The sequence below is a fragment of the Micromys minutus genome (assembly GCF_963924665.1).
Source record: "Micromys minutus genome assembly, chromosome: 2".
In the NCBI taxonomy this organism is placed as follows: Eukaryota; Metazoa; Chordata; class Mammalia; order Rodentia; family Muridae; genus Micromys; species Micromys minutus.
Genome location: NC_137971.1, coordinates 49,144,716 through 49,167,477, shown reverse-complemented (window position 1 = coordinate 49,167,477; position 22,762 = coordinate 49,144,716). Strand labels below are relative to the sequence as shown.

Genomic DNA, 22,762 nt, shown 5'->3' with positions numbered 1-22,762 from the left:
CGGCAGAAGAGGTCCTTCAAAGCAGGTTTCCCATTCTCCTACCATTTAACATACTGAAATTCCATACACCAAGCACGTGGTCCCAGCCACTGAGTTGAGGAGGAAGTATCAGTTCAGCCCAGGATCTGGAGACCAACCTAGGTAGTATATGACCCCACTGAGAAGGTGGGGGCTAAGGGAAAGGAGAGAGGGAGGTAGGGGTTACAGCCTGGAGGATCTCCTGGTTTCGTGTGGTCCTTAGCAGTTCAGAAGGGGCAGCTGAATGCCCATTGGTGTGGATGGATGAGTGAGATGTGTTCTTAAAAGCCCAGAGAGAGCACTGTAGACCCTGCCTGTGGGAGCTGGTCCTAGCAGTACTCAAGAGGGGTTGACTCTGGGCTCTACTTGTTGGATCTTGATCTGAGGCTGAACTTCATTCAGGTCAGTGGTTAGAACCAGGATAAAAGAACAGCATAGGGACTGAGGGACAGGTGACTACTGGCCAGGTATTCAAGCTTTTTACAGATCATTTTTTAAGTACCCGGGACAGACAGATGCTAGCGAGGTTCGCAGAGTAGTCTCCGGAGCATAGGATGGCTCAAAAAGGCTGGGAAGAACTGAGTATTCAGAGATAAAAGAGGAGGGACCTGGAAGCAAAGCTTTTAAGATTGGGCCAAAGTAGCGCTCAATGAATGATACTAATTTAGGGTCTGCCCCACCCCTTTTCCAGAAGCCCAGTGTCACTCTGGGATTGATGCAAAAGCCACAAGCTCTAGAGACTGGTAACAGGGCTAGAAGTCTGAATTAGGGTGCAGGAGCTGTTTGTCCACTTTGAGTGACAATCTGCATGAGAAACAGAGCTGAGATTCAGGAGAGCCATTGTAGGTTCCCAAGCAATGGGGTTCCAAAAGTACAAGGCAGAGAGTGATAGGGAAAGGCGGAGGCTAGCTCTGAATGCGAGATGATGGGACCAGTCCTGTTCTCGCTCCTGAGGGTCATTGTCCCCATGCAGCAAGAGGGACAGGGCTGGGCCGGCGAGGGGCGGGGCCGGGCACGTGGCCTGGGGCCCGCCCCACGGACACGTGACTCGCCCAGGGCAGGGGAAGGGCTGGGGTGGGGTGGAGCCGCAAACCCTTGGCGGCCAGCGGGACAGACTGGCGGAGGAGCGATTGACAGGCGGCAGGGCAGCTCTGGGGCCCCGGCAGAGTTGGCGGCGCGCGTGGACGCGACTGCGGCGGAGACGCCGGGATGTGGAGTGGGTAGGTCCCCGCACGCCGGTGGCTCTGCGCTCGGTCTGGGCCGCGCTGGCCTCCTGGGATGGGAAAATAGGGGATCATTAATGTTGTTTGTACCCCACTTGGGAGATAATCTGTACTCTCAGCCCTGCCTGCAGCGGCGAGGTGCGTTGTAGCATGAGGACACACTGCAGTCTGAGAGCTGAAAGGACCTTGGCAGGACCGATCTGAGTTGTCCCAGGGTGGGAAGGGTGACCCCTCCAACTCCTAGCTCCAGTGGAGCGCATAAAAAAAGTGGTGGTGGTGGGGATGAGTAGTTATGCATACCTCAAAGTAAATCTGGGGCATACATTTAAAGGAGAGAACACCCATGAACTCTGGGGAAGCAGTACAGCTGAGAAAGCTATCTCTGTCTCTCCAAGGTCTCTGGCTAGTTGACTGCAACCTTCTGATTCAAGATGTGAGGTGGGTGGTACCTTCCCACAGACTGGAGGGAGATAGGCATAGATCCTGAGTCCTGGGTGAACCCCTTTCCCACTTCTCAAACCCACTCCTATCTGTTAGGGCCATGGTGAACCCCTTTCCCATCTCTCATCCCCACCTATCTGTTAGGGCCATTGGTTCTTAAGGCTGACTCCTGTTCTTGGCCAGTCTAATAGGAGACTCTGTCCCGTGTTCACATAAGGTTGATGTCCTTTCTTGAATTTCGGCAAATGCCTTCTTCCCAGGCTGCAAAGACTAGGTCTTGAGGGCGTTCCTGCTAAGAACTGTTTCAGAATAGGTGGATGATAGGCAGGAGGAGGAAAGCCCTGGGAGGGGGTCAGGTGAGAGCTATTTACTCTCGTGGACCCCAGCTGAGTCTCAGTTGAAATGCTAGAGGACCTATGCTGCTTCAACCCCAACCCAGGCACCGGAACTGAGCTCCTGTGAGGTGTGGGCAGGCTTGATTTTTTAGAGGGAGCAGAAACCAGCCTGTCTTTGTTGGAAATTTGCTCTAGGGAAGAGGCTAGCTAGGTGCTAGCTAGGCTTGGGAAGTGTTTTGGGTGGGTTCCTGGTGCCTGCCTCAAGTTGAGTCAGTCCCGCTTGCATGAGCCTGGGGCTGTGTGTTTGAGGAACAACCTGGTCGGAAAGGAGCTCTGCTGGGTGGACTGAGACAACTGCTGTATGACCCTTAGGGTAACAGCTCCCCTTCTCTGGGCTGGGGCCAGCTTGAGCACTTTGGGGGTGGGGGGTGTCAGAGGAGATGTCAGGTGTCCTATCTCTCTCCACTGTATTCCCAGGCAGGTCTCTCACTGACCCTGGAACTTGTTTACCCAAGCTGGTGGCTAGTATATACCAGTGCTGTGTCCCCTCACAGTGCTGAGCTTGCTTGTGCATATATGACCACACTGGGATCTGAACTCAGGTCCTCATGCATATGTAGAAAGCACTGTTACCCAGTGAGCCATCTCCCTAGCCCTTGGACATAGGGATCAGAGTCTGAGTGTCTATGCTCTGGGGACTTAGGGGCCTTGGAGCACTCCACTCCCTGTCACAGTTAAGAGGGTCACAGATTCTGGGTCACACACTGCCAGGTGTGTGATCCCTATGTGATCCCTAGAAGCTCATGTCAGCTCTAAGAGGTATATCCTGGGAGGTATGTATCCTAGTCCAGGAAGGGTTGGGGCCTGGCCAATCCAGGGTTTCTGCTGTAAATTGAACTGAGTTATGATGTGTGTTTATGGCAGAGTCCTAAAGCCGAAGTGACTGGCCCCTGTGGGAGCCAGGAGTAGAGAGCCTTCTGAGGGTAAATCTTGAACTCGGAAGTAAATGGCAACACAAATCTGATTTTTGGAGTGGGGAAAGTGGGTACAGGGTCTCATGTTGGCCTAGGTTGGCTTCAAACTCCTTATATAGCCAAGGACAACCCACTCTCTCCATCTCCCAGGCACTGGGATTACAGGCATGTGCCACAGTGCCTGGTTTAGAAGTGCAGGGGTGGAATCTAGAGCATCATGTGTTCTGGGAAGGACTCAGGCAATTGGGCTGAATATCCAACCTTCTTCTCATTTTGGTTTGCTTTATTTTGGACACAGGTTTTTTTTTTTTTTTTTTTTTTTTTTTTTTTTTTTTTTTTTTTTTTTTAAATCTGGGCACAGTCTACCATATAGACTAGGCTGACCCAGAACTCTTTTTAAAGAAATTTTTATTGGTGATGGTGATGGTGGTGGTGGTAGAGGTGGTGGTGGTGGTGGTGGTGTGTGTGTGTGTGTAAGATGGAGGGAGAGAGCACATATGTCACCACACATGTTGAGGTCAGAGGACAACTTTGTGGAGTTGGTACTCTCCTAGTACTTTTATGTGGGTTCTAGGGATCCAACTGAGGCCCCCAAGCTTATATAGAAAGCCCATTTCTCAACCATCTCACTGGCCTAGGATTCTTAACCCTCTTGGCTTAGCCTGAATGCTGCACTGCTTTGCCTAGTATCTAACTTTACTTTCAGGGGCTCCCCCCAAATACACACCACAGACAGGGCTTCTCCTCCTTTATTCCTACAGTTTCATAGGCCTATGGTCTTGGGGGCCATGCCCACTCTACGTGATAGGAGTGGGGATGATATTTTGAGAGTTCTGAACCTAACACAGTCCTGGAACCTTTACAGTTGGCAGCAGAGTCTACAGACTGAGTTCTGTGTTGGTTCTGTCCCACTGAGCAGCCACACAACATTGGTGTGACCAGCTGGTCTCAGTTTCTCCACTTCCTGGATAGGACTAATTATATACTTCTCTAGGGAGAGCCAAATTCTAATTGAGTGCTAAGAAATAAAAAGTTAAGATCACCTAGCCTCCCAGGAGTTAAAGGCCATGCCTTTGCCCCAGGCCAGTGACTAGGGCGTTGCACAGTTGTAGGTGTCAAGGCTCTGCAGTCTTGAGCAAGTCACTTAACTGTTCTGAGCCTTTGCTGCTCTAAGAGCTTTTGCCATGAGACCTAAGTTGCAGGGGACTGAGGGTTCCAGGATCAGGCAGATGATCTTCCCACTCGCCCTGACCTGTCAACAGACTGAAGGATCTTGCCTGCTGTTCCTTACTGTACACTTTTGTGCATAGGATCAGAGCAGACCCTCGGTAGAACCTTGCCAGGCCTGGGAACTGGAGGAGGGGAGGCTACAAAGCAAAATAGGTGGTAAGAAGGGGATGCCATGGTGGCCCCTGAAATCTTTCTTGCACCTATGGAAGGATCAGGGTGTGGAAGCTGCTACAGTAGGTGTTTACTAGGTACATGCTATATGTCAGGTTGTGTGTGTGTGTGTGTGTGTGTGTGTGTTGGACTAAATGTATAAGGAGCTCCTCAGAAGCTTGTACTAGCAGAGCATGTGACTCTCTCTTATCTAGGCCTGGCTGGTGGAGAGACAGGGGGTTGTGTCCCCTCCTAGGCTGAGCTGGTTTGGCCTGAGGTGGGGCAGTGGCAGGAAGACTCTGGCATGACCACCTACTTAGTCTCTTGATCTCTTTCTCCCACTAGGCCCTGCTGCTGTTGAAATCTCACCCCCATGTGCTCCCCTCCCCTCCATCACTGGCCTAGGCCCATCTTCTGCCTGCCCTTTATGTCTCTTTGCCTTGGTTCACTGGATTCTGACTCTACTACCAAAGAGATAAGATGTGTCTCTGATTCTCAGGGTCCCCCTCTGTCACCCACTAACCCCAGGCTCGGTGCTGGCTGTTCCCAGTGGCGCCTCCCAACAGCTGCTATGGTCCTGCCTTTTCCCTTTTGCCACCCACAGTGCTCTGTACTTCCCAAAACCCTGAGCTACCCCCCTTTCGCTTCCTGGAAGACCCCTTCCCACTTCCTCATTCCCATCCCACAATTCTCATTCACCTTTCCCTTGGTTTTAAATTAGCTTAGTTAATCAATTACTGTTGTGCATATTTTACCTTCTCTTCTACCCAGCTCCGGCTCCACCCCCTACCCATGCCCATGGACCCCTACAGTGCCTTGTCTGTGTGTTCTCTCTTAGCTCAGATCTGCCCAGCAGGCAAAAAAGCCCTGGGCATCACCCCTCAGCACTGTCTCCAACTTCCTCAAACCCCATCTGCATCCTGCTTCACTTCTCTGAAACCTCCATTCATTCCTGCTTCTGGGGAGCACGTCACATGCTGTTTGTGCCGTGCCCGCAGTCTGGGGTCACCTCCTTGCTTTGTATTTGAAGCCTGGTCGCCAACACTGCCTCATCTTCGGTTGCTTTGTCATTAAGATTAGACTGTGGCATCCTTCTCTCTCTAGTCCTGTCATGACACCCATGGTGTTTGAAGTGGTGGGCGAGCTGGCCTGCACCTGAGGCAGGAGCCTGTACACTGTGTCCTTGTTGGTTTGCTGAAGATTTGAACTGTTTAGCGGGCTTGTGGACTGCTTATGGAGTGCCATTACGAAAACCTTTCCTGGCACCTTGCTGCCACCTGAGAATCAGAGTCATGTGTCTTTCGTTCTTTCTTAGTCTCCTAAATGGGTCTGAATCCACTCCCTGCACCACAGCACTACCCTTCTGAGAGAGAGTGAGTTCCAGGCAAGATTTCTGTAGCTTCCCCAGGCACCAGATGCTCCCAGCCAGGCCTGTTCCTGCCCCAGAGCTGCTCCCAGGGCCCCCTCTGCTGTTTGTTTAGTGAACCGTTGTGGCCTGGAGGAGAGAAGGGATTCTTAGCTGTAGAAATGGCTGTAGAGGGCCATGCTTGCTTGCTGAGGAGCCCAGAGCAGGCTGGCCTGTCCAGGGTGGGAGAGGTAAAGCTCAGAGGGCTGAGAGTTCCCTGTTTAGCTCTGACCAGGAATTCCTGATCCCAAGGGGTTTTGAGCATCTGAGTAGCCAACAGGCTACAGAGTCCAGGATCCCTCTTTCAGTTGTACTTTGAGGGGTAGAGACACCAATTTCTGCTGCCTCTACAGGACAGGCCTGGTGGACTGAGGATTGTAGCCACTGCACTATGTTTCCTGGGGAAGTAACCCAGGAGAGCGCTTCCTGTATGTGGGGGCCCTCGGCTCCTAAGCCAGCTTCAGGATGGGGGATGTTGGCCTCCCATCTGCTTCTGACCTTGACTCTTAATATCTTTCACCCCTAGAAGATTGATTCCTATTCCATAGTATACTCCTCACAAAAGATTATGTTTCCACAGAGTCTGGACTGAGGAGGTGCAGGGATCTCAGGTTCCTACTCACTGGAGACCTGAGGGGTTCACATGCAGATTTTCAGACTGAAGTGTGTGGATGGTCAGAAAGCCTGACTCTGTTGGACCTGTAGAACCCTTTCCTTTTTTCTCTGATTCCGTATTGAATCACCAGAACTGGAAGAGGATCTACAGATTGGAACTGTTGCTAAACTCATACACACACAGTTGTGCCCTTCTTCTCCTCCTGCCTCTGCTATCCCTTACCAGGACATGAGTGCCTGTAGGTTCAGCTTCAGGACCCAGAGTCAGGGCAAGCATTTTGAGCCCAGTTAGTGATCCCCGTTAACCTGGCACTGTAATAAATGAGTTCCTTTTTTAATCTGATAGCATCCCTCTGTCTGATGGTTTCTTTATCTATCTATGGGGAGAGCAGATTCCAGGAACTTCAGACATTCCCAGGACAAAGCATGGTCATGATCTTGGCCACAGTACCCTCTTTTTCCTCCCGCAAGCCATCAGTCTAGGTGGGGTATTCTCTGACTTAGCAAGAGTCCAGTTTGAGCTGGACCGGGTAAGGCTTTCCTGTTGTAACTCATAAAGAGCCTACTGAGTTGCTCTGGGCCTAGAAACCCTTGATCAGGAGCATATGTGCTGATTCCAATACTCACCCAGGCCACTTGGCCAGAAGCTGGGGGAGCCCAGGCGGAAGACCTGGCTGCCTGTCTCCATGCTACTTCTGACCTCCATGGAAGTCCCCTCTTCTCTCTGGGCTTGCACTCCTATCTGTAGTATGGGGGAAAGACTACAATAACTATGTAAAGAATATTAAAAACAATGTGTGGTACTGGAGAGAGAGAGAGGGGAGAGAGGAAGGGGATCAGTCATTAAGAGCACTTACTGCTCTACCAGAAGACCCACGTTCCCAGGACCCACATCAAGAACAGGACTGCTAGTTGCTCTACCTCCAGGGTATCTAATGCTTTCTTCTGGTCCCTGTGAGTACAAACACATGTGACATCTATGGACAGACACATATATGTGCACAGGAATACAAATAAATCTTGCATACACACATACACACACACACACACACACACACACACACACACACACACACACACACAGAGTAGGCTGGCTGGGGAGCTAGCTTAGTTGATAAAGTGCCTACCATGCAAGCCTGAAGACATGAGTTGGAGGTAGGCATAGTGCCCACTCTTGTAATCATAGTCCCGGGGAAAGAGGCAAGAGAATCCCTGAGACTCCTCATCCACTCAACGGAAGCAAATCAGCAAACCCAAGATCCCAGTAAGAGACCTTGTGATAACTCCAGAGAAGCAACATCCAAGGCTGACCTCTGGCCTCCACATTCATGTGCATAGATATGGCTGTACCAACACACACACAAACACTGACACACAGAGAAAACTCCCAGTCTCTGGGGAGAGTTCTCATCCCATAGAGCCACCACAGCACTGTTAGGGACCTCAGACCTCAAGAGCCCTGTGTCTTCAAGACACTCCCCCCAAATGGTATCAGGAAAATCTGTTTGTCACACACACTGGTGGAATGGTGAAGCTCTGTCCTTACAAGACCCAGTCCATGCCAAGAAGGGCCCAGTTCCAGAAGCCTCAAGAATACACCTTGGGCCTGTTCCAGGGCGAAGAAGGCTGGGTTGGGCAGTGGCCAAGGTCATGTTAAAGGAGTTGGCAGTGGGCTCACTGCTGTGGTATCTGAGAGCTCAGTTTCTTTCTTTGTGTTACTCAGAGAGAAACTGAGGCTCAGAGATTCTTTGGTGAACTTCTCAGGGACTTGAGGACAAGAGAGAGGATAATGCCCAGCATTTTCTCTCAATTATTCCAAGACCGGGTTTCACTGGTCTGGTGTTCTTCCAGTGCAGGCTTGGCTAAGCCCCTCCCCCTCACTTCCCCATGGTTATCTGTCAGCCCAGCCCTCCCGCCCCCCACCCGCCAAGCCGCTGCTGCTCTGAGGCTGCTGCCCAGAAGCCCCAGATTTTTGCTGAGCAAGCAAAGCCAGAGGTGCTGTCTTTGCACAAATGGCCACTGGCCAAACCTTCCTCTCTTCCTTCTCCAGGGTCTTGCTTTCTAGGGGGTGCTGTAGCTTAGAGGTGGGGGTTGGTTAAGGACACAACCCCTACTCCATCTAGGGGCTTCAGCTTCAGCAAGAAGAGGGTCCTGAGGCTTCCAGAAGAGGGTATGTTTGTCTTTAGTCACACAGAAGGCCAGGGAGAGCTGGATTTTGCTCCTCACAAAATCTAAGGGTGGCAGGAAGTGGGTCTATTATGCCTGGACTATTTGTAGGCTCTTCCTGCCTGCTGAGGCCTGGTGTTTCCTCTCTAGTCGGCCTTGTGGACGTCTATCATATTGACATTTCCACTAAGGATGCTATGTCACTGATAACATTTGCTTCGCTTTAACTGTGTTGATCCAAACCTATTTAATTGCCTCTGCTGTGCCAAGGGTTTCTGCCCATCCTCTTCAACTCTTGGGAGTTACAATCATTGGGACAACCCCAGCTATGGTGTAAGGATTGACACATTTATATTCATTTTTTGGCTCAACAAACAGTGAACTGAGTTTGCCCCTAGTGGTGGTTACCTGCTATATACCAAGCACTGCCCTGTGCCCTATATTGGGAATGGTTGGGTGACAAAGGTGTGTGAGTCCTGCCTTGGTCCCTAAGAAAATTCATGCTTGGTCATTCTGCCCTTGTGACAGTCTAGTTACAGCTTGTAGTGACTCTAATTTACAGATGGACAGACTGAGGCTTATGTGACAGGTATGTGACCTAGGGTTGGTCCCTGGGCTCAGTTCTGCAGGTCTTGAATCCCCTCCCTGTGTGTACTTATGCTCTTGTTTGCCTTGCAGTCCACCCCAACAAGAGGAGGGCGTCCCTGTGGGCCTCTCTGCTATTTCAGTCCCCTGGAAAAACCTGGGCCCCAGCAAAGGTAACAGTGAATCCCCGGGAGGCCTGGTAGAAGCCTCTGCTTCCTGGGAGGAGGCCCGGGCTGAGGACCACCCAGCAGCTGCTCCACTGGATGTGTCACGCCTGCGCAGCTCCTCCATGGAGATCCGAGAGAAGGGCTCCGAGTTCCTAAAGGAGGAGCTATACAAAGCCCAGAAGGTGGGTGCTCAGAGGGTAGGGTTGGAGACTGAGGAAGAGCAGCTACACTGAGTGAGCCCAGATAGCTGCGGAAGGAAGGGAGAGAAGAAATTACTTGTCAAAGCCACATGCCAGGCCCATGCTGGAGTCCTGGGAACTCAAAGGAAGAGGCTGGTTCCACCCAGGACCTTGAGCATGCTAGGCCTGCCCTCCGTCACCTCAGATATCTAAAATGACTTCCACACATCTTGACTTATCCGGAAATCTGCTTCTGGCAGGGATGGCCTGCCAGGCTAGGGTTTTAACGTTGTGCATGGGCTAAAGTGTCACTGAATGTCAGATACCTGGTGACAAACCCAGAGCTGGTGGCTGGGGAAATGGAGCCTGGTTGAGGGCAGGGCTAACAGTCTCCTGCCTGCACCCAGGAGCTGAAACTAAAGGATGAGGAATGTGAACGGCTTTGCAAAGTTCGTGCACAGCTGGAGCAGGAGCTGGAGGAGCTGACAGCCAGTCTGTTTGAGGTATGCTGGACCGCCCGGGAATGGGTGGTCCATGTGTCCAGTGTCTTGTGACCGCTCATGCAGAGGCGCTGCTCTTCTAGGAAGCTCACAAGATGGTTCGGGAAGCCAACATGAAGCAGGCAGCGTCAGAAAAACAGTTGAAGGAGGCTTGGGGCAAGGTGAGACCCACCCCTGTGTGCCTAGGCCAGCCCATGGTTCCTGTCATTGTCTCTGTACCTTAGCTAGTAAGGGCATGTCACAGGTCCCTCTGAGACTTACCAGACCTCAGGAACAGGAGAACCCAGGTCTGGGACAGGCAGGGCAGGTCTGAAATTAAGTAGCCCGTGGCAACAGTGTTCTTATTGCATCACGGAGACTTTTCTAGGGTCCTCTGGAGCCCAGGAGGACTCAGTGGTTATTATAGGTTCTCCTCCTGCCCCCAAAGCAGAAATGTTGGCTGTGGTGGTAGAACTCAGGCAGGGGGTTTCCTCTCTTAGCACGTTTGCTGATTGCTGGAGCATCTTTTCTAGGCTTCTAGGGATCCATGAATACTTAGTGGGAACTTCAGGATGTTCCCAGATGCCTGCCTCCAGCGGGATCATGTCTCCTGTCAGCCTTGGCTTCCTTCTCTCTAGCACAGATATCTTAGAGGTTGTTCCAAGGGTAAAAAGACAGGTTAGGTACTGCTGGGGATGTTTGGCTGCCAGGCTATGGTAGCCATGGTGATATTAACCCCATGTTGGGGTTGATGGTCGTCTCGTCTGGGACAGATCGACATGCTACAGGCGGAGGTGACAGCCTTGAAGACACTGGTCATCACATCCACACCAGCCTCTCCCAATCGTGAGCTCCACCCACAGCTGCTGAGCCCCACCAAGGCCGGACCCCGAAAGGGCCACTCACGCCAGAAGAGCACCAGCAGCTCCTTCTGCCCTGTTGTGTGCCCTACTGCAGGGCACATCCCCACTCCAGACAAAGAAGGCAAGGAGGTGAGGCAGAGGTCATAGTGGACTCACAGTGGGGAGGGTTGATCATGTTTAATCAGCTAAGTCAGCATCCTGAGAAAGCCATCCTGACCCCTCCTGTGGGACCTACCCTCTGTTTCTCTCCTTTCTGGGCTTCAGGGTCCCACACAGGCTGAGCAGGCTGATTTCAAGTAGGAGGTAATATCGTCTTTGAACTTGAGACCATTAGAACCTGAAGGTCCTCTCTCAGGAAATCTCTTCAGAAATACACTTCCTATGTTGACTGATTGACAGGTGCCACTGTGACTACAGTCTTGAGGTCTAAGACCACACAGTGACACTCGTGTATTTTAGCGTCCTTAGCTGTGATGCTGAAGCAACTATGTCTCCCTTGTTGACTTGACCATAGGTCCTTGGGTAGCTGTTAGACCTTTCATTACTTCACATGCCACATACCGTGCCTCCCCTGGGGTGAGGAATCGTGTGAACACTGAAAAGCCAGCTTTTTTCATATCAGCTGAACACTGGGGAGATATGGGGTGAGGTTCCACTTCCCGTACTCTTGCTCAAGCCCACCCTAGCTCAGAACCTTTTTCATATGTCTTCTGAGCTTCTAGGAAGGAGGTGTAACCAAGTCCTTTCAGTCCCCTTCTGAGCACTGAGCACTAAGCTTTCCATTGGACACTGACTTCTCTTCCTTCCTCCTGTCTGTCTCTATGTCTGTCTGTCCATCTTTCCACCCATCCCCTGGCCCAGCCTGGGCTTCCCCCTCTACTCTCCCTGCTCCTGTGCGTGATCCCCAGCAAGGCCATCCACCTCACCTACGAGCCGACCTGGCAGCTCCCATCTGGGGAGCCACCCACGAGCCCCAACTCCGATCTCTCTCTCTCCTTTTCCCGACAGGTAATGGCTCCTTTAGGGGCCACCCCACTTCTCACTGGGCCTCACTGCCTGTGCATGCAGTACCAGGGCAGGACATTGTTGCCCCTTCCAGCGGGCAGAAGGGAAACCTGTAAAATGTTCTCTCCTGTGTGCATGTACCTATATGCGCATCCTGGATATAGAGAGACCTGTGGGTTCCTATGGGGACCCAGAGGTTCTTACAGGCTTGATCTTGATGTTTCTCCCAAAAAGGAGTCAGTAGCAGCATTCAGGCCCTGGATCCAAGTCTGTAAATTTGCAGTGCCAAGAAACTTAATGTACACCCAGACACAAACTGTGTTGCTCTAAATTCTTTGGGGCAAAGGGCAAACAGAACCTCATTTTTGCCTGGACTCTGCTTCTCTGCATGGTTGCTGAGGACAGGCCTGATGGTCCACTGAGCCCTCCTGCATCCCCCTCCTTTCTCCTCCATCAGCTTGGCTTTCTCTAGCGTGCTCATCTCATCTCTGACTGCCCCCACTTAGCTCCCCTCTCCTCCAGGTGGATACGACCTTGTTTGCAGAGTTCCAGGCTTGGAGGGCATCACCCACCCTGGATAAGAACTGCCCCTTCCTAGAAAGGGTGTACCGGGAGGATGTGGGCCCTTGCCTCGACTTCACAGTGCAGGAGGTGAGATGGGCTAAGAGTGGCTAGCTGGGGGCCCAACCCGCTAGTTCCCCACAACCGAGGATTTCACTGCTCTACCCTGATCTGCCACAGCTTTCAGCTCTGGTTCGGACTGCTGTGGAGGACAACACACTCACCATTGAGCCCGTGGCTTCACAGACTCTGCCTACTGTGAAGGTGCCCACTGTTGAGTGTAACAACATCAAGTAAGCTTAGTGTCCTGGGCCCCTTCCTGCCCACATGGGAAAGTCCAGCATGGAGCCTCGGGTAGCACCCTGGGGGACTGGGATGTGAGCCTGCATCTTGGGCTTCCTAGGTGGATATAGAGAGGCTCAGGTTGGTTAGGGGCTGTAATCAGGTCTCCCAGGGTTCGTGACCTATCTAGGGACTCCCAAGAGATGGACATAGGGCTGGGGAGGTGTATAGCTTAATAAAGTTCTTGACTAGCATGCACAAAGCTGTGGAATCTGTCCCCAGCACCATGTAAAACCAAGTGTGGTGGCATACACCTGTGATCCCAGCACTTGGGAGGTAGAGGCAGGAAGATCAGAAGTTGGTCACTCTTAACTACATAGCAAGTTCAAGACAAGCCTGGCCTACATAAAACCCTGCCTAAAAAGATAAAAATAATAAACGACAAGAGAGGAACAGTCACCACTGTCCCCATATAGGAGCAGGAATCATCTGACAAAAATTCCTGCTACCAGCTGGGGTGTCTCTTTTAGCTGTAGTCATCCTTGCTCCTCTCTCTTCCCTCTTCTGTCCCAGAGAGATACTGGGCTCTGGATGGCAAATGTGTGATTGGTAGTGGCTGGCTCTGTCTCCTGCCAATATGTGACTAATAGCCCTGGTGGCTTATCCTGCATGCTGCTCGGCCAGCACTGAGCAGAGGTAGCAGCAGAAGTAAGAAGTTAAGGTGGACTGAGGACCAGGAGGTTTTCCTGCTTGGCATTCCAGAGCTTGTTCAGGGGGTCTGGTTCCACAAAAGAAGCCTGGACATACAGAGGGAACATTTGAGGCAGCCTTATGGGCAGAGAGAAAAGAATGAGTGAAGGCCAAGGAAGCTGGTGTTTGAAACACTTCAGAGTCAGGAGGTAGCCACGGAGCGGGGCTGAGTCTGGAGGGGTTGCTTGAGACCGGAGTATAAAGAGTCTCTGTGAGGTAGGACACCAACTTGCTAGGAAGGTATATGAGGGGCCAGCAGCAGATGCTTTCTTAAAAGAGAGTTCTCTGGGCCATTTGGCTCACAGTCGAGGAAGAGGTAACAAACGTTATTAATTGTCCTTTACTCTGGATTCTGTAACTACTTCCCAGGCAATCTGGAAGCTACAGGAGAAGATGATAGGTTCCATGTGGCCTTTGGAGAAGCTCCTGACTATGATGTGAAGAAGGAGTAAGGGAAAAGAGAGAGTGGTAGGAAAGAGCTGAGAGAATCCAAGCAAAAGGGATGAGTAGTCTGGGGATGTGTGACCAGGTCCAGGGTCAGGGTGGGAGCCAGGAGAGTTCATCATGGAGTCAGGGCCAGTGGAAGAGCACTATTTGAGAGCAGGAGTCTGGAGTATGGGCTCTAAGGACATCTGAGGCCTAATATGTGAGTAGCTGAAGGTGCTAAGTGGCTTCCCTAGGCCTGGCTGCAGGAGAGGTGACATGGGAAAGAAATTTTTATGAGGCCTGGTGGGCAGGGGACAACACAGGGCTAGATGAAAAAGCCTGATGTGGGGATGTGAGAGGGAGTGAGACCAAAATTCAGTTAGAGAAAGAAGTGATTGGGCTTAAAGACCCCAGTAATGTGGGGGGGGCAGTTATCGAGGCTGTGGAGGGTGGGCTCTCATATACTTGGCACGAGGTTGTCCCACCCCACCTCTTTGTTTGACCCTGGGCTCCTTTGGAAGATGGGAAGGGAGGGGAGGCCAGGCCTTACTTCCTGCTTGTCTCCTGTGCTCACTTCTCCGTGCACCCTCGAGCTAGGACATGCTCCCTGCATCTGCGAACCCACTCAGCACCTTACACTTCCTCTGTTCCCCTCAGCACTTGTGCCCTGAGTGGACTGGCACGTACCTGCCACCATCGAATCCGCCTGGGGGACTCTGACAGCCACTATTACATCTCACCGTCCTCCCGGGCCAGGGTAAGTCAGTCATCCTTCACCTTTGTGCTGGGCAAAGCTGTGCAGTGGAAAGAAACCAGAGCTGAGGAGGGTCTAATGTTTGCTATATGATCTTTGCTTGGAGACATTAAGGTGTTGGCAGAAGATAAAGCCCCGGGGAGAAACTCTGCCAGTCTTCCTACTGCCAGCTACTCACCGGGCATATGCGTTGTACCAGTTCTGCTCCCCAAGCCCCAGCCTTGCTTCCCTTCCCAGCACCAGGCTCGGCCACACTTGGTTGGTGCTCCTCTTTTTTTCTTGCACTACCCTTCTTGGGCAGCCTTTCCCTAATTCCAGCTCTCTGCACCCTCTCTGGCTTTCTGGCAAGTTCTGTGTCTGGGGGACTAGCAAGAGCACCACCCCTCCCTGTAGTCTCTCACTCACCAGTCTCACCAGGGTGTGCATATGTAGGGCTTTCCTACCCGGGAACCCTGGGTTCCTGTAGGTCTAGCTGCCTGCTACCTTCCATCTTGGCTGGTTCTCTAGATGCAGAACCTGCATATACATTTTTTTTTTGGAACTTCTCAGAGGAGGGAGAGAAGCAGGAAAAGGGGGCAAGCCAAGACTGGTCTTAGCTTCAGCTAGAACCAGAGAGTCCCAAGCACAGATCTGCCCCCATCCTAGCCAAAGAGCTGGTCTGTGTTCCCTCCACAAAATGGGCACCATGGGATCAATGTAGCCTAAATCCTCAGAATCTGGGAGAGGGGGCCAGGTCTGGGGATGACTTCTGGGCAGGATAGTGACAGAGCCTCTCCTCTCTGAGAATCTTTGCAGCTGTGCCTGTGCCAAGTGAAGGGTCGCAGTGCTTGGGAACAAGCCTCTCCAGCCACACTTGATCCCTCAAGCTTAGGGACCAAGGCAGCTCAGGAAAGTGACTCTGATAACTTCCTGGAATCACCCGTGACACCTAGTTTGTCTGGAGGGTGCAGACCTCCTTGGTCCAAGAAGCAGGTTCAAAGAGGACTGAGTGTGGCTGTTAGTGCAGGCTGCCTGATTCCATCTGCCAGCTTGGCCACTTTCTCATTCCATGCTTGACAGTCTTTATCACAGGTAAAATGGGCACGGTGAGTATCTGTGTCTCAGTGGCTGCACTGCCAACCGGCAGCTGCGGCAGGTATTCTTAGGAACAGTGGGCGTCTTGCTGTTAATTAAGCCTTGGAAGCTGAACTCTAGTAGAGTCAGAGAGCATCCCCTGAGACTTATTGTTATGGAATGAGGTCACATCGGCCTCTAGGGGGAACCCTAGAATGGGGGTGGGATCTGGTGGGTCACACCCTCTCTATTCTGCCTATAGATCACTGCAGTATGCAACTTCTTCACCTACGTTCGTTACATTCAGCAAGGCCTGGTTCGGCAGGATGGTGAGTGACCCCTAGTGGCCTTTTCAAGGAACAGTGCCCAAGAGGGAGAGGCAGGGCTGGTTAAGTACCTTCCAAGTCTACTTAACAGCAGCAGAGGCAGGAATCTAGGGTTGATTCCTCCAGCAGAAGACCAGAGAAGGGGAACATTGCAGGTTAACAAAGTGTCCCTGATCCTCCTTGGTACTGGGTTCTGCCTCACTGGGACAGCAAACCTCATGCCTTCTACATATCTGGATGCTGCCCTTTTTTTTTTTTCTGCATAGAAACCTTTCTACGGCAGCAAAGACAGCATTCCTGTTACTGGCTTTGACATTCAAAGTTCTTTATGATGGTTCTTTCCAGTGACTCTTGCCTACTTCTTCATGCCCACCAGAAATGGCTCTTTTGCCTCCTGAGTCCTTGCTTTTAAAGGGTTCTTCTCTAGACACAAGGACTGACGTCCTGGGCCCTGCTCATTGCTTTGGGTCAAGGTGGGAAAACATTTGCAACTGGAGAAATGTAGTTAAGCCCATTATGAAAACAACTGTGTGCAGTGCATGAATGTCTGACCAGGCTGAGGGGTTTCTCACATCACTGCCCTGCCCAATGCCAGAGAGAAGGCCAGGGTAATTGCCTGAAGTGACCATGAACTGTCTTCTCTGTCTGCAGCTGAGCCGATGTTCTGGGAGATCATGAGGCTACGGAAGGGGATGTCACTAGCCAAGCTTGGCTTCTTCCCCCAGGAGGCCTAGGGCATGGCCCCAGGCCTGAAGTAAGCTCTGAGCTCGAGCAAACAGCTGCCTTGGGACAGACAGACAAGAAATCCTGGAGCCAGCTCTGAGCCGGGAGCTAAAAGGACAGATAAACAGCCAGGCTGTAGGGACAGTTCTGAGTCAGTACCACCCATCCCTCCTGGGACAGACAAAACGTTAACCTGGCCTGGACTTCATGAGAGGACCCTCTTGCCCCCCTGGACTCTAGCCAACAAGAGAATCTCAAGAAAGTACCAAAGACCAAGGCACCCGGAGCAAGGATCTCAGCCCTACAGAGAGGACCCTTGAGCAGCCAGTACCCCCACCACAATCCCCTGCTGCTTACCAATGCTCTCTCACAGCCACGTCTTCAGAAAGGGATTGTTGTAGGGTGGCTGGATCTCCAGGGAATGTTCTACCACAGCCTCTAAACCCCGGGACACCAGCACCCCCTTGTGGTCATCTCTTACTCTGTTCCCAAGTGGGCTCATTAGACTGCCCCAGTGGTTGGGCGAGTGTCTCCAATCCGAACAAGGTGGAGGGATAATTGCCCCCAAAGTGTCCTGAAGGAGAGTCCAAGAGCCCTCCTCCATTCTTCTGCATAGAGACCTCCCTCTCCTCTCCCTCTCCACTTCAACACCATCTCCAGGAGGCCCTGTTCCTAAGATTGCCAGGAATCTGGGTCCTTTCTTCCTTAGGAATGCCACCAGAGAAACCTCAGGATGTAACCCTGGGCAGCCATCCAGACTGCAGGGGCCCCCGTGTGTGAGACTGGACATGGACCCTGCCTTATCCATCATAGCCCACTGAGAACTGGGCTCAGGGATTCAACCTGGACATATCCCTCACCACACCCCTATTTCCTTCAAATGGAATGTAACATGATCTCTATTTAATAAAGGAAGGCTTTGTTGGTAGGGGCTAGGCAGCAGTGGCCTTCACTCCTGTGCCCTGGGGCTCTGGCCAGGGCTTGGGCATCTGAAGGAATGAAATCAAATCCTTTCCTGACTGGCCTCGTGCTTGGGATTAAACCCAAATCCTGAAGCTACCCCCGCAGCTACCACCACTTTCTTGCAGTAGGGAAGACTGCTGAAGTTATCCTTAGCTTTAGTCTACTGGAAGTCCAGAGTCAAAACATCCAGGCTTCCTGGGGCTCAGCAGGACAGTGCAAAATCACCTGTCACAAGACAGATGGGGACCCCAGAGGTGCTAGGCATGGCAGACACAAGTGGAAAGAGGTGGGGGTAACTAGGGTCCCAAGAGACCTCTGAGTAGGAATGAGGAGATGTCTTGTGGTTCCTGCCCTTGCCCAACCAGCAGGGCTTTGTTCTTTCTTGGGAAGAGGGTGCAGCAGATTCTGGGTTGGGTCAGAGGTTGTCAATGGCCTGCGGAAACTTCTCTACTGGCCTGAGGCCCAGGTGCGCTGAGATCAGCCGGGGGCTGGCCAGAGCTCCGTCAAGGTCCTGTGCCTTCACATGTTCTCTGGCCAGTAGCCTGTTCCCAGGACTCTGCCGCTGCCACTGCCCCTCTGTGTTCTCACATTTCTCCCATACTCCACTACGACTCGAATCCTCTGCTGTGTCCCCAGCCCCCCTAGACACCTGGTCTCTCGCCAGACCCCTGTCATATTCACTCATTCACTAACCAATATGGGGGTCTCCTCTATGCTGGACATTGGCCATAATAAACACACCAGTAATACATCCAGGTTACAGGATGGAGGAAAGTAAAAACTGAAGGGTGTCAGGGAAGGACTTGGTGTGCTGTATGGATCCCCACGGCATTCCCTGATTATGTCAACCCTCGTTCACCTGGGGACAAAGTGGGGTTGAAAACATGAGCACTGACCAAATCAGTCCCTTACTTCTGTGTTCTGGGCCCAGCCATATGCAGAACCACAGAGACACCAGGAGATACCCCAGAGGCTCATTGGGGACCCTACTCCCCTGACTGACTCGTCCTGCTTGGTTCAGATCCCAGGTGGAGCCATCAACACAGCCACACCCTACTAGCAGCAGTTAATATATGAGCAATAGTCATAACTCCCACTCTGTGGGAGTTTCTCTGTGAACCCATTATTCCAGCCTCTTAGCAATGTTAAAACACGCTATTATCCCTCATGTAAATGGATAAAGGCACTGGAGAAAACAAATGGGTCCTGAGGTTGGGGGTTTGTTTACCTGAGTGGTAGAGGCTTGCCTAGCAAACATAAGGCCCTGGGTTCAGTTTCCTGCTCCAGAAAAAAAAAGTCACAAAGAAATTGTACGTCTCTGGGACCTGTAGTATTAACCCACCTCTTGGTGGTTTTTTTTTTTTTTTTGTATTTTTATACTGAACATTCTTTGTGTGTAGGGCTGTTTTGTTTTGTTTTTTTTTAAACCTCTTTAATTAATGCAGAAGGGTAGGGGTTTAGATCAGCACTAGAATGATTAATTCAAGGCCTCGGGTTTGATTCCCAGAACCACACACACAAAACAAAAGAAACTGAGACAGGGCTGGGATTCGAACCTAGATCTCCTTTACCCTGGAAGTAGCTCAGGGCTTTGACTCTTGGGGCTGACTTGGGAGGTTAACTGCCACACCAGCTGTTCTTACATTTTCTAGATAACCCACTTAGGTTTCTATGAATTCTTGGCATACAGGAATCATTTGAACTCCCCTTGGCCAGCTCTGAATTTGACCTCTGGGCATGGAGGCATTGAACCTGACTAAGCACATTTACCTGATACAACAGCACCCTGAGATATCTTACTTCAACATACAGGTGCAGTACCCTGAGATATCTCACTTCACCATCTGCTCTGATTTGAATCCTGCCAGGGCTGTGACATTGGAACAAGTTGCTTTTCTCCGTTATGAATTGGGATTATTATTTTTCTCCACAATCTTCCCTCATTCATTCGTTCATACATTCATTCATGTATGCATGCACTTGGCGTTTGTGAGTTGTGCATGTGTGAGAGCACATGTCAAGACAACTCTGATGTTGTCTTGGTCCTGATCTTCTCCCTTGTTTGAGGCAGAGTCTCTCATTGTCCATTGATGCACAGGCCAGACTAGCTTCTGAGCATTTTCCTATCTCTACCCCCATCCTCCCACTAGGATTACAGGCATGGACTAGCAGATCAAGCTTTATAGGATTTCTGTGGATCTAGACTCAGGTCATCAGACTTTCACAGTAAGTCCTTTACCCACAAAGCAATCTCTGCCATGCTTTTTTTCTTTTTCTTTTTTTTTAACTAAATGTAATCTTATCATACATTTTAAAGTGTAGAGTTATGGTTGTGTTAGGCACACTCACACTGCCATGGAATCAATCTACAAACATTTTGCATCTTTCAAAACAAATAGTATGTCCATTGAATAATTCCTTATTTCTCCTGTCCCTAGACTGTGGACATCAGTGTTCCGCTTTCTGCCTCTCTGAATGTGACTCCTCTGGAGATTTGCTGTAAACAGAATCAGCATATTCATCTTCTAGTGACTGGCTTGTTTCACTTAATGTCAATATGCATCCATGTTGTAAGATGACAGGATTTCCTTTTTAAGGCTTAGTAATATTTTGATGTATGTGTAACACCCCACTGTGTTTATCCATTCATTGGAGACAGACATGGGTTACTGGTACCTGTTGATGTGTATGCAAATATCCCTTGGAGACCCTGCATAGAGTTCTTTTAATAAATGGCCATTAGTAAATTTGCTCATATGGTAGGGTCTTTTTGTTGTTGTTGTTGTTTTAGAGGACCTTTCATACTTGTTTTCATGGTGGCCGTACCATTTTAAAGTTCTAACAACAATACCCCAGGGTTTCAACTTTCTTCCTCTTGGCCAAAATTATTTTACTGGTTTGGGTAGTAACCATTCTAATAGATGGGAGGTGTTTGCTCCCTGGGTTTTGATCTGTGTTCTGAGTAGTGATTTGGGGTCTTCTCACCTTCACTGCACATTTCTGTGTTTCCTGCTAATACAAGGGTATTCTAAGGAGCTGTGTTTCACCACAGTTGATGATAGGCTTGTTGTTGCTGGCCTAAATAGTTTCAAACAGCCTTTACATAATCCAGTGGTGCCCATGGCCTCTGCCCCTCCTTTCTCAGAAGAGTTGTACCCTGGACTAAAAACTAAACTCACAATGAGATCTGTGATTCAAGCCAAACCCTAGAGCTTTGACTCCAGTCCCCTTCTGTACTGCTGCTGCCTGAGCTCCAGGACTGCTCGCTCTTGGTGGCTTTGGAGCTTTCTCTTAAAGCCACTGCTTGCCTATCCAGCTTGTTGAGCCTCCCTGGCACTGCACAAACATCTCTTGGCTCCAGGACAGTATCTGGGCTCTGTAGGGGGTGGCGATTTCAAGGCATCCAACCAGAGGCCTGGGTGGAAGCTTACAACAGTAAGGAATCCAGCTGGGACAGAGGTAAGGGGCTATATTCAAAGCATTCAAGGGGACTCTCAAGCCTCAAGCTTGTCCCCCACCCCACAAGAAGCACTCCATTTGGCTGGCTTCCTTCTCCCTCCTACACTCGAACACCCTGGCAGTGATCCAATGGCAGCTCAGGAATGTCGAGTGATGCCTCTCCCTTTCCAAGTGGTCTGAGAGGCCTTAGCTGCCCAGATTTGGGGATTTGTGGACGGACAATGGGGCCTCAAGTTCCCCTGACTCCCGACTCCCTGCAAATTGCAAGTTCTCCAGGGTCAGAGAGCAGAGAGACAGGGTGGCCTAGGGATGACCCCAAGACCTACCAAGAACTAAAGTGGGAAGCTGTTGGTGTGGGAGGTGGAGTGAGGCCACTCATAGTTTAGGCTTTATGGGAACACACAGCTAGATACAGGTGTAAAGAGCCCATACTACCTGTAGACTCCAGGCTGGACTGAAGTGGCCAGAGAGGGCAGCATGGTTAGGACTTTGTCCTTGCTGTATTTCCCCAATCTGCCCAGCCTTCACTTTGGTGTCTCTCTTGGCTAGGACACAGAGATTTAATTTACTCCATCCCTAACTGCCTCCCATACCTGAGTCCAGGCCAAGCACCCAGGGAAGAAACCCTTGAATGGCCCTTGAGCCAGCCACATCTTAATACTGAGAGGTGCTGAGAACGGAGCAAGGACCACGCCTTAAGGGCATCCAAGTTTGGATACAAGAGGTGTATTCCCTGGGAAGAGTATGTTTTCTCTATCCCAGTCCTCACTGTGACCATGTGGGGGCAGCAGTACCTGCCATCCTCTTTGGCCAGGGCTTCTGTATCCTCAGGTGTGCAGAAAAAAAATCATGTTCTAGGATTTTGAAGAGCCTTCACAGAAAGGGATTAAACAGCTCCCGTTTGTGGCAACATCTTTGGGCCGTGGGGCCTGGCTAAACAGAGCAAGAGTTCTTCAAACTAGAGAGAACCAAGAGGCTCCTTTCTTCAAACCCTGGTCTCCCTGCGCCGCACATAACGGGCTTCCCTTCTCTGTGAGGTCTGCAGCCTAAGACACAACAGCACTAGACTGAACATGTTCAGAAAATAATTCTGGAAATTTCCAAATTGTAAGACTGGAATGTGCCACACTATTCACATCCCGTGTGAGGGAAGCAGCATGTATGTAGGCTGGCCCTGATGTCACCTCTCCTCATTTCACAGGTCCCAGGTAGCTTGTCAACATTCCTTAGTGTTGCTTGCCTCTGCTTTCCTTCCTTGTCCTGTGTATTTCTGTAAGAGTTGCATCTGGACTGAGTACTTTCAGCTTTTTTAGTCTTATTGTTCCGTAAACATTGCAGGGAACAATTGTTTACAGAGCATTTGCATCGCATTAGACATTGTGGGGAATTCAGAGATGGTTTAAAGTATGGGAGGATGTGTGAAGGTTATATGCATATACTGTTTTATGCAGGCAAGAATCGCAGGTTGATTTTGGTATCCACAGGGGTACCTTAGAGGTCAGGTCTCCTACAAATCCTTAGGTAGACCAATAGGAAATGTTAACATATTGGGGGGAAATGCACTTTCAGGTTCTGAAAAGATTTTCTGCCAACGAGCAGGTCTGCCTCACCTTTCTGCCCTGATTCATAC

At 50.8% G+C, this 22,762-nt stretch overlaps 1 protein-coding gene across 2 annotated transcripts; it reads left to right on the top strand.

The window, feature by feature from the left end:
• Positions 1 to 1,118: 1,118 nt before the first annotated feature.
• Positions 1,119 to 17,621, top strand: RAB3IL1 (RAB3A interacting protein like 1). 2 transcript variants are annotated; one of them, XM_080912864.1, is made up of 11 exons: positions 1,119 to 1,238; positions 9,236 to 9,491; positions 9,896 to 9,991; positions 10,072 to 10,149; positions 10,741 to 10,959; positions 11,692 to 11,838; positions 12,358 to 12,486; positions 12,577 to 12,689; positions 14,512 to 14,611; positions 15,924 to 15,990; positions 16,639 to 17,621. In XM_080912864.1, the coding sequence occupies exons 1-11, from the start codon at positions 1,228 to 1,230 to the stop codon at positions 16,719 to 16,721; spliced, it is 1,299 nt and encodes a 432-aa protein (XP_080768990.1). In that variant the 5' UTR covers positions 1,119 to 1,227; the 3' UTR covers positions 16,722 to 17,621. The 2 variants fall into 2 exon arrangements, with proteins under 2 accessions (XP_080768990.1, XP_080768991.1); XM_080912865.1 differs by lacking the exon at positions 11,692 to 11,838.
• The last annotated feature ends 5,141 nt before the right edge of the window (positions 17,622 to 22,762 follow it).